The 12,025-nt window shown below is 44.3% G+C and overlaps 1 protein-coding gene across 1 annotated transcript in view; it reads right to left on the reverse strand.

The window, feature by feature from the left end:
- ARHGAP31 (Rho GTPase activating protein 31) overlaps positions 1-12,025 on the reverse strand; it is a 603,437-nt gene that overhangs the window by 214,771 nt on the left and 376,641 nt on the right. Inside the window, exon 4 of the mRNA XM_069635924.1 lies at positions 10,153-10,235. Within this exon, the coding sequence (XP_069492025.1) occupies positions 10,153-10,235 (83 nt within the window). The remainder of the gene's footprint in view (positions 1-10,152; positions 10,236-12,025) is intronic.

The raw sequence follows: 12,025 nt of genomic DNA on the forward strand, positions 1-12,025 counted from the left end.
ACACACTCATCCGCTCCATACACTACTCCGCTCTATACACTCATCCGCTCTGCACATTCATCTGTTCTATGCACTCCTGCGTTCTACAAACTACTCCGCACTTACGCACTCATCCGCTCTACACACTCATCCACTCTACACACTCATCCGCTCTACACCCCATCCGCTCAACACACTCATCCGCTCAACATACTCATACGTTCTATACACTCATCCGATCTACACACTCATCTGCTTAACGCATTCATCCGCTCAGCGCACTCATCTGTTCCACACGCTTCATCGATTCTAACGATTTCATCCGCTCCATTCACTTAGTTCAGTCATCATGCATTATCAATTTCAGGCCATGTCACTTGTCATACGCACTGGATCCGTTCTGTGCTCTCTATCTGTTTCATGCACTACACTTGTCTCATGTACTTGAATCGTCTATTCTGTACTTTCCATTTATGCTGTGCACTCATACAGTCGGTGTCATCTGTCTTTGTACTCATCAGTCTCTTGTATTCATCTTTCCATCCTCTTCTCTTTATTCAATTCGACCATTTTGTTCATTTTGTCCATTGCACTCATTCCATCCTTTTCATTATTTTAAACCTCATTACTGTTTTCGTACGATTTATTCTTTTTATCCACTTCACTGCTTTGATCTACTTTACTCGTTCTATTCTGTTTGTCCTTTTAGTTTACATTAGCGGTTGTTAGTTGTCGATTTCTCGCATGGATCTTGATGTTGTACTGTTATTTGTTGTATTGTTATTCAAGATCTAGTAGTTTGTTGGGTTGGTGTCAGTGAGATGCTCTTATTCAGTTTGGGTTAGTTTGCGTACGGGTTGGTTTTAGGGGAAGAGACAGGTTTTCAGTAGTTTGCGGAAAGACATTAGATCTTCAGTTAGGCGGATGTGGGGTGGGAGTGAGTTCCACAGCGTGGGGGCCAAGGCTGAGAATGATGATCCGCCTAACCTGACTGAGTTTGTTTTAGGTATGACTAGGAGGCCGGCTGAGCTTGATCTTAGAGTACGTGGAGGGTGATAGGGTTTTAGCTTGTCTTGAAGATATTGAGGTTCGGTTTTATGCAATGCTCGATGAGAAATGCATACGGTTTTGAAAGTCATCCTTCGGGCCACTGGAAGCCAGTGAAGAGTTTTAAGGGCTGGGGAGATGTGGTCTCTCGGGCCGAGCACTAGTAGCAGTTTGGCTGCAGAGTTTTGTGCTCTTTGAAGTTTATTCAGTTGGTAAGCGTGGACTCCGAAGTAGATGGGGTTAGCGTAGTCCAGTCTTGATATAACAATTGATTGGACCGCGGAGAGTCTGTTGGGAAAGGAGAGATATGGAAAGATGCGCCTAAGAGTTTTAAGGTGGTAGTGGCAGGACTTTGAGACATTGTTGACTTGGCGCGAGAGTGTTAGGTCAGAGTCAAGGGTGCATCCAAGGTTTTTTACTGAGTAAGAGGAAGTCAGTGAGTTGCCCATGGCAGATGGCCAGGGTAGTGGGTGTGGAAGAAGTTCGGTGTTGCCACATACCATGATTTCGGTTTTGGATGGGTTTAGCAAGAGGTGGTTTGTGGTCATCCAGAGCTCTATGTCGAGGAGGCAGGAGGTGAGGTCAGGTCAGCAGTTGGGTTTTGAGTTCAAGAGTTTTAGAATTAGTTGCGTGTCATCAGCGTATATGTAACACAGGATGTTGTGTGAACGAATTATTGGTGGGAGGGTGATCAAGTAGAGATTGAACAGGAGAGTAGATAGGCATGCTCCTTGTGGAACTCCCTTGTTGACTGGTCGGGCTTGGGAGGAATAGATGGGGAGTAGTGTTATTTGGTACCTATCTTTGAGGAATGAAGCTATTCATTCGAGAGCAGTTCCACCAATTCCTAGGGAGTAGAGGCGGTCAAGGAGGATTGAGTGATTGATTGTGTCGAAGGTGGCAGATAGGTCAAGAAGGATTAATGTGGAGCATCCCGCGGAGTCTGCCGTGATTTTAAGGTCATCCCAGATTGAGGTTAGGGTGGTTTCAGTTCCGTGTCGGGCTCTGAAACCTGATTGTGCGGGGTCTAGGAGATTGTTGGCTTCGACAAAGGCATTTAGTTGGGAGTAGGCGGTTCGGTCAATGAGTTTGGCAAGGAACCTGGTGTTTGAGATGGGGCGATAGTTTTTGGGTTCGAGAGGGTCGAGGGAATGTTTTTTTATTAGAGGTTTGACATGAACCGTTTTGAATGCGTCAGGAAAAATACCAGAGAAAAGGGAGTCATTTATGATGGATCTTGCGTGTTCTCCTGCGCAGGTAGAAGCGAAAATTAGAGGGTTGTTGCCGGGCAAGGGTCTAGCGGTGAGCCGGATGGTTTGCAGGCAGAGAGAAGTTTGAGAAATTGGTCGGTGATATTGGACTAAAGGAATCGAACGTTGGTTGTGCAGTGGTCGCAGGCGGTGGGTTGGCCGGTATGGGGGGAGGGTTGCCTGGTGGATGTAAGAGAGCCAGTTTGGTGGTTAGCGCATTTGTTCTTTTGAGCGCCATAGCGTAAAAGTGGAGAGAGAGAGAGTCGCACAGTGATTGTGAGGGGGTCGGGATGGTGGTAGAGCATGCCGGTTTGGTGAATTCGGTGATGATTTTGTGAAGTTCTTTGCTGGGGTTTTTGCAGTTTAGGATTCGGGAGTTGTAGTGGGCTTTTCTTGCTTTCTGGATTTCGGCCTTGTACTGGTGAAGGTGTCGGGCCAAGGTGGCTCTGCTCTCTTGGGTTTTGTCTTTCTGCCATTTGCGTTCTAGGTATTTATCTAGTTGTTTAGTGGTCTTCAAATCAGGTGTGAACCATCTAGGGAACAGGCCACGGCGGGCTGATGGTTTGCAAGAGGGTGTGAGCCGCATTAGTGAGGTGTTGAGCCATGAGCCATGAGTCAAAGGCATCAGGGGTTAGTTGTTTATTGAGTTGGCAGATAGGTGGAGGAGACTGGAGGAGTGCGTCGGCTAGGTCAGGAACGATTATTAGTTTTTTCCAGCATTTGCGTAGATTCGGAGGTCCAGGTTCGAGTACGGGAAGCAGGTCGGGTGAGCGAATGGCGAAAGAAACAATGAAGTGATCGGACCAGATGATAGGGGAGGGGGGTTTAGATGTATCCGGTTGTGGGATCTAAAGATGGCATCAAGAGTGTGTCCTTTATAGTGAGCCGGGCCGTTTATGTGGGGTTGGAGGTTAATCGCGCCTAGACCGTCAACCAGAGAGTGTGTCATAGAGTTGGTGGGGATGCCGAGCCATATGTTGAAATCTCCAAGAAGGGTGAGGCTGGGATGGTTTAGTTGAAGGGTGGCAATAGAGTCACAGAGGTTGTTTGAGAATTGTCTATCGTAGCCAGGAGGTCTGTAGATTATTAGGAAGCTGTGTGAGAACGACGGGGTGAGGGACAGTTTAACGAGGAGTGTTTCGCAGGAAGGAATGGAAAGTTGATTGTCGATGATTGAGACATGGAAGTGAGACTTGAAGACGAATGCTATTCCCCCTCCTCTAGAGGGACGGTTCAGTGGGATGAGGGAGTAGTCGGGGGGGGGGGCTTCATTGGCGATTGGGGCGAAGTCGTCAGAGAACCAAGTTTCGGTGATGAAAACCAGGACTGGTTTGTCAGAAGCGAGGAGGTCAAAGATGCTGTGTCTGTTTTTTGATACGGATCGGGAATTAAATAGGATGCAATTCACTTTGTTAGGTAAGGTTGGTGTCGGAGCTGCAGCGGAGGGGAGTGAGGGGGAGAAGGGGAGAGGGTGGAAACTGGAGACAGTGAGGGGTGGGGTGGTTGATGATCGATGGGAAAAGTGGGCGATCAGAAAAGTTGGCGGGTTTCGGGTGGGAGTGGATGGATGCGTGTGTTAGGGTGATTGGGTTTGGCAGGGGGGATTTGAAGGTGGGGTGTGGGCGGTTAGGAGTTTCAGTTGCGGTAGGTGAGAAATCGAGGGAGAGGGGTTTCAGGAAGGGTGAAGCAAGGGGGGATGATGGTGATTGGGGGAATGAGGTTGTGGGTCGAGACAGGGGAGGTGAGGAGTGCTGAGAGATTGAGGGAGACCAGGTACGTTTCCTCTTTAGTGTCTTTGTTGCGATTGGTGTGTGCAAGAGGGTAGGGGGGTTAGAGGGGGAGAGGGATGAGGCTTCTGTTCTTGCTAGGGCTAGGCGTGCGGTTTTTAGGGAGGGGAAGAGGTGTGGTCGGGGGGATGATGGTGGGGGTTAGTGGTAAAAGCGAGGGGTGCATGATTGCAGGGCAGGGTGTGCCCGCGGTATGATAGTGAGGGGAGCGGGCACGATCAATTTCTGATGAACCTTGGAGGGTAACACCTCCATTTTGCTTCCATTTTCTCTTCTAAGGGTGAGATTGGTTCAGGCCTGAAGGCCTCCAACCATCAGTGTCTTCGGTGCACCACAGAGCTCCTAATGGTGGCTGTCTTCAAGCGCACAAGGAGGGGCTTCGGTTTTATCTTAAGAGATGGTGTTAGTTGATGCCATGCCCTCTGATTATGTACCATGCCTACATGCAGCCCACTCATTACATGAGATCAAACAGATTCCAAAGGAACACCCTCCTCCACAACCAGGCAGAGGTGATATTAAGCGCCCAGGTAGCAATCCGCCTTCTCAGTGGAGATCTTCCCAAACTCAGCACCTTGAGCTGTTTCCATGTTCTCCTGACCCTTCATGCTCTTGCATCGTGTATGGAATTAATGAAGAAGAGGAGATGCCTATAGAACTGTAACTGGGATCACCCATAGAATGCCCTGACATGTGTGATGCAGACAAGATGTCGGAGTCGGTGGGTGCCACCCTGAATAAGAACAACGCCATTTTGGCAGCATTACTCTGCGCAAGTTCGGCAGTGTAAAGTCACATTCTTATACGTGTCTTAATTGTTGTCCATCAGTTAGACATCAGTTAAGTGCCCTTACCGATCTATGTCCTAGTGTGACAATCAGGAATGATAGCTCAGTGGTCATGCTCTGCCTTTTAAACAAGACTACACTGAGCAGCATGGGTTTGGGGCCTAGTCCCGGTACTGCGTTTACAGGCTGGAGCCCAGCATGAAGCTCAACATAAGAAACCAATGTACATTCCTTTTTAGTGATAATTCTGCCTTGGTAGAAAACAGGGTGGGCTAAATGGGTAGAGGTGTAGGGATAATCTTTTAAAAAGTATTAGAAATGGTTAAGAAAGTCATTACGTTTACAGGCCCAGTTGATGTGCTACACTTAAATTGTCTGCTAAACCAGAACACTGCGTTTGACTTTGTCATCATCTACCGACCCAAAAGTCCAGTGGCTGCATTTATCAAGGCTCTTGTTAATGAAATTGTACAGTTGGTTCCACTCTGTTTCAGACTATTTGCTCTCGGAGATCTTAACTTTGGGCTGGAATCTCCAACCGGAGAACTTGGCTTGTTGATTGAACTGCTAAGAAGCCTGGTTCTTGATTGAAAAGTGGCTTATCCTACCCATCTCACGGGCCAACTGCAGGATTGAGTTTTTGTAAACCTGGCCTCGGTAATAGATGGCAGGCCTTTATTTTTTCTTTGTTCAAATAATGCTTTGATCCCTTTTTGAACACTGGTTAATCCGTCTACTGCGTCTTTACTAGGAAATTCGATAGGTAAATGTGTACATAAATTGAGTAATATCTCTGAGAAGTCTTCTTGATTGATATATTGCAGTTTGAAAAACAGGTCTTGCTAATTCTTCTTCTTTTGATTGTTCCCCTTCTTCTTTATCTTTATTCTATTAAACTCGACCGACTAAACAATCCCTCCATTTGACGACTTGAATGAAGCTGGCGGAAACATAGAGACCTATCCACTAGACACGCTTATCTAAGACAAGTGCGAGGATATAAAAGGATGATAAAACAATCTAACAAAAGGTAGTACCTGGAGACAACATCTTCAAGTCCTAGCAGCAGTAAGGAACTATTCAAACTTCTACATGTGTTTTACAATCCACGCAAGCTGCTAGATCCTCTCCTACGCCCTCTCAATCCTTTTTTGAATCAAAGAGTCCAACTGCCAGTTTCATCCCCAGAAAATGATCCAGATGTATTTTTACATCTGATCCGCGAAGCCTGGAGGACACGTTCACCGAATTGACAGAGAATTCACTACTTTGACTTATGGCTGAGTGAAGGCCATCGGGTTCACCTCTGGAACTTCTTCCTGCTGGTCTTCTTAAAATGGTACACTCTTGTATCTCAGGTGATATTTGTAATATTATTAATCAATTCATGTCTTCGGGAGAGGTACCTTGCTCACTTAAAAGGGCTGTGGTCATTCTGTTGCTTAAAAAACCATCTTTAGATCCATCCTGTCCAGCAAACTATTGACCTATATCGCAGATGCTGTATGTCGTTAAGTTATTGGAGGATTAAGTTATCTCTCAAATCCATACATTTTGCTGAATATGAATGGTTCTCTGAAGCACGAGCTAGCTTTCGTCCCGTCTATACTACAGAATCAGTTGTTAAGGCTGCCTAGATGATTTAAGGGGTTGGATCGACTCAGGTGGACCACTGGTGCTGTTTTTGTAAGATTTGTCTGCGGCCTTTGACACTGTGGACTATGACATCCTTCTGGGCCGTCTGTATGAAATGGCTCTAAGAAGATACCTTGGAACTAGGTCAAATCGTATCTGACCGACTGGACCCAACAGATATCACCTTTTCAATTCTCCTTAAGATTTATCCAAGGGCTTATCCCTGAGCCAACTTCTTTTTAATTTGCATTTAAAACCTCTGGTGGATCACATCCATGCCACTGGGATGCGATTTTATATGTATGCAGATGATAACCAACTCATTCTGCGATTGGAAAGTAGCGACTAAGGTCCGAGTAGGGTTATGGATGTTCTTAAATGATCTGCAACTCAATGCACAGAAAACGGAGGTCATGATCTATAAAAACAGCCAATACCTGCATCTCTGGCACGTGAATTCCCAGACCTGAGAGCAGTTTAGAGAGTTGTATGTGATAATCTCGAATATTAATGGCCGCACACATAAAAGACCCATTTTTGTTAGTGGTTTTGGTCCATCCTTTAATATTCTAAATACATCAATTCACCCCACCACCTTTGAAATCGGGGGTTTCAGCCCCGAACTCCCCTTCAACCATTGTCCCCGCCCCAACCCCACCTCCCATACAAATACTCATACTCACACTCAGATACACACCTTAGCTTATCCACCACCTCACTTACAAATACCCACAAACACACAGGCACACATGTAGACACACTCTTTCTCCCCAGCCCACTCCCCACTACAAACACTGTCCCCTATCATACGCACAGACACTCAAACACCTTTCTCCCATCTTCCCCTGCCCGTCCTGGTCAGCCTGCCAGCCCATGCGCGCTCTCGTGTGCGGCAGGGGCGTGACGGTTAATATTTAGAAAGACCACTCTGAGCGTTCTCAGAGCGGTCTTTCTAAATTAAGTCTTTTTCATTTTCGGAAAAATGAAAAAGACCATTTAACTTAATACCGTTGAGAGGACTAGCTTCTGACCAACCTTGGTGGGTCCTCGTCCTACACATGTAATATCTGTTCATAATCTGGGGGTCTGGCTCCACTCTGATCTTAATTTTGCCACACAAATTAATATATTTACAAGTCGCTTTTTTTCAGCTGAAGTCTTCTAAAAGATTCCTTGATTACTTCACCTTTTCAAAAAGAACCCAACTTTTGAGTGCTTTCACTGCAAGTCGGTTGGATTACTGTAGCACTATATATCTTGGCCTGCCAAAGAAAAAACCTTTAAAAATTGCAATTAATTCAGATGGCCGAGGCCAGGCTTCTCTTTCTTTTGGGCTCATATCTCCTATGTCCTTAAAGATGTGTACATCTGGCAAAAAAGGTAGAATTCAAGACACTTTGTACGGTACATAAAGCTTTTTACAGTAAAGGTCCAGCCTTTATTCATAATCGCTTGGTGCGGTACAGCCCGAGAAGACAATTACGATCTGCTTCTGCCAATCTGCTGAAAGTAATGAAGTGCTGGGGAGTGCAATCCTTTAGCTTTTTGGGGCCTAAACTATGAAAGAGCCTCCCACTTCAGCTGTGGTCAATTTCGACAGACTTAGAAGTCAGATATTTGAAAAACTGGTCAATTACGAGTTAAATGTTATACTACCTCGGTAGACAGAGGTTTTTCTGATGCGGCAGCGCCTAGATGCCTCCTTTAAGGTGAGCAGTGCGCTCTACAATGTCTTACCTACCTACCTAACAATGCTCGCTCCAAGGTTCAAAGCCCCTTTCGCAACTGTGTTCCTTAGTTTTTAACATGCTTTGGTATTTTGCCGTATGATAATGACCTTAATGGCCTGGGTGGGAGGGCTGTAACAGGTGTTATCATCCCTTATTCTCGTCACGTACCCTGCGATCAAAATCTCGGGTGTGGGCCGATAACATCTGTTATAACCATCCTCCCGCAGGCAGTAATACCTCTTAACATTACTTGAGATGAGCCTCTGGGCACATAGAACTGCAACAGGCAGTATAGCAGAGAAGGTTCACCACCACCCCCACTTGAAAATTTGATTGGACCATAGATGAAGGAGAACTCAATAAAATTCCTCTTGGAAAAGTCTGTAATAATCCTGCATGTTTTCAGAATGATCAAAATTTCTATTATGTAGATTGTTCTTTCCCATTCTCATTACAGCCATTCCTAAAAACCTGACTTGATGTTAAAATTTGGTGGGTGGATAAGACCTGTATTAGCTCCATTTATTTATTTAATTTATTGGACATTTGTAACACAAGTGTTTCCAGGCACCACAAGACAAGATGGGGGAACAAGGGAATAACAACAAAAAACAAAAGACGGTCATATTGGCCTTGTGACAATCCTACCGTGCAAGTGCTTGAGAACGTGTTAAGTACAGGGGTCAGGGGGTAGAGGGAGAAGAGCAGGAGTGGAGGGCCCCCCAGGGAATGGGCCATGGAGGTGCTGGGGGGGGCAAGAAGGCAAGAGCAAGGGGAAAAAGGGAGGGTGAGGGCGGTGGGCAGGGTGGACGAGTTGGGCTAGTCCGGGAAAGGGAGCCCGAGGGCAAGTGTAGGGGACTGGTGGAGGGTGGTCTGGCCTCTGTGGTACTCTGAAGGGAACCCTGCCATAGCGGCAGAGGGAGAGTTGGCATGGGAGGGGGAGAGGGAAGGAAGAGGAGAAAAGGCAAGTCTCGAGAAATTTCTGGAACTTTCGAAGTACCTTTTAAACTAATCAAACTCCTCTATTCAATTGAAACGCTTACCATTTACCTACAAATATGACTTCCAAATGAGGGTGCAAAAAAGTACAACAAAAAATAATCTCTTATTCTGAACCAATACTAACATCCAAAAGAACCATTTTGAAGCCAGTTTTAAGTATGGTGTACATAGGACACGTCCCACTAGAGAAATAAAAGGACGAACAGGGGGCAGGGGAGGGGGCTTTATGGGAACAGGAATGGCTTTTGATTGATTACCATGCAGTACATTTTTGTTCCCCCGGTCACAATTCAAGAGGAGAACTAAAATGAATTAGGTCCTCCAGGAGGATTTTTCATAGTACTATGGGAAATCCATATAACCAGAGAAAGAGCTTGCGTTTGGGCACCTCGCCGTGGATATATTGCACTTGCTGAAGCGTGACTTGCGCACTGCGCATAACTGCAATATCAAGGCAGCGACATCTTTGGCCCACTTCTTGCTCTGGTTGACCAGAATATCAGACTACCAAAAACAGGGCTTTTTTCGATATTTATTAACTGAATAAATACCAAATAGGCATCTTTAAATTCTTCCATTTAACTGGCATACCGCCATTTAAAAGGTGGCAACATGATATTTACGTCATGCTAGCAGGGGTCTACTTTTGGTGTTTAAAAAGGTAGAAATTACTTAAATGGACAAGCAATATCAAACTGACCTAGAGATAAAATTTAATGTAGGGAAATTATGTTATTAATAGTAAATGTTTATGGCTGTAGTTTGCAATAACTGAAAGGACTTGGGATTGATTTTGTGAAGTCAACTGCCCAAAATAAATTCTTTGACATGACTGAAAATGTGATTTACTTTAGTACTTGGGATCATGTGAGATCACATGACCCGAACACATCATGGAATTATCTAGAACAATGGTCGACTGGGCAGCTCTTACCTGTAGTGCGTGGGCGGGAGCTCCTGGATCACATGCTGGATACGGGCCAACTGCTCTCGCTCTGCAAAGCATGACACCGCCTCCTGTGGATAGAGGCAAGGAGAGGAAAGTAAGTAGTGGGTTGCCATGGGTCTGCGATGTGTTCTCAATGTGTTTTTGCTGTAATTGTTTGCAGCTGTGGAGGTTCAGCTGGGACTTCAATGTCATCAGAACCCAGCACTGTCAGCAATTAATTTCCCATCGCTGTCGCTGTCAGCAATCATGCTTAAAATGCTGCTGTCAGATCTTTAATGTCCCCTGTTATTTCATGACCTACTGCCTACGTCACTGTCGTTGTTGTATATCTTCAGGGCAAGGAAGAAATGTTAATGCCAACTTTCCTAACTTTGCAAACCATGTTCCAAACAAGCAAGTTGGAAGCATTACTTCCTGTCTCCAGAGGTCACAATCAGGGCACTTCCGGGATCAGTCAATTCTCATCATTTCCAGACTATAGGACTTTAGAGCCAAGCAAAACATTTTCAAAAATGAAATCGTGAATAAATAAAGTTAGAAAATATACATTTCGGATAATATGCTATTCCTTTGATTTAGAAAATGTAAGTTTGAAAATATTATTGAAAGAATTTCATTTGTTTTTTAAACATGTTTTTCCATCTCCTGTACACTTGGCATTCCCCTGTCGAGTCCTTTCTTCCTCTTATATTGCCATTCAGGTTCCCCAACCTCTTCCACATCATCATTTTTAATGTTGTATTCATTTTCTTAAATGTTCTAATTTTCTGTCACTCAAACGTTCGAATTTGCAAACTTTTTTCAAACTTTAATCTTTAAAAAAGAAACGTCATATGTCTCATCCGATACCTATTTCTAGCCCTCTATAGGAACATCACGAGAACCCATTAAATGAGGACTTTGAAACACAGCAGGATCCTCGAGGTGCCACATCTGAATGGAGTATATCCCATAGCAGAACTGTTTGATGTGAAACGCTCATTCTCATTGCTAGATGTTGAATCCCCTTCCTTTTCCTATTAATGGGTTAACAATTCTATTTTTCTTTTCTTTATTATAGTGTATTTGGTTAATTAAAACCTTAAACACTTATAAAAAAAAAAAGATTACCACTATTACATTCAAATAACAATTAGCAACCATAATAATAATTTCATATACATGTTACCAATCATATTAAAATGTGATATTAGATAGTTCATTTGATCCACTTTTAAAACAGCATTCCACGTTGTACATGTAATTCCCTTCCTTAACAAATAATAGGACAGAAGTGGCCCAACATTTTATCTTTAAAATATCTTTTAAAAAATAAGGTTATTTCATACCAGCTTGCATTGCATGACAACTGCCCATCTATTGTTGTGTGGATGAACAGATGCCCAGCTGTCCTTTTAACATTTTGAGAAACCTACACAGGGCAATAAAACTCCATCGTCCAACTGCTTTTCTCGAGACAAACAAATACTCGGAAAATGTAAAAATAGCTCAGTGAGTTAAAGCTTCACGTCTGACATCTGTCTGGGACCGACAAGACACTACTGTGACTCCCGGCAGAGCTGACCTGGCTATTCAACCTACCACGGTAAAAAATAACCAGCATTGGTAAAGCCTATAAAGTAGGCATGAAATAGACATTTTCTAAGCACTGCCATAATGATACTACCTGAACATAGGATGTCAACAGGTAAACAATTGTGTTAGTACCTAGGCACGTTATGGCAGCCCCTGGCAAAGGCATATCTAATAGCTATAAAACAGCACAAGCTATTGGATTTGGCAGTGCTTGTTTTTAATAGGAATTCAGTGAACGGAACATTTGTAAGGATATACATGCAGTGATGTAAATTGTGGGTTG

Source organism: Ambystoma mexicanum, chromosome 7p (assembly GCF_040938575.1).
Source record: "Ambystoma mexicanum isolate Mex_15411 chromosome 7p, UKY_AmexF1_1, whole genome shotgun sequence".
Classification (NCBI taxonomy): Eukaryota; Metazoa; Chordata; class Amphibia; order Caudata; family Ambystomatidae; genus Ambystoma; species Ambystoma mexicanum.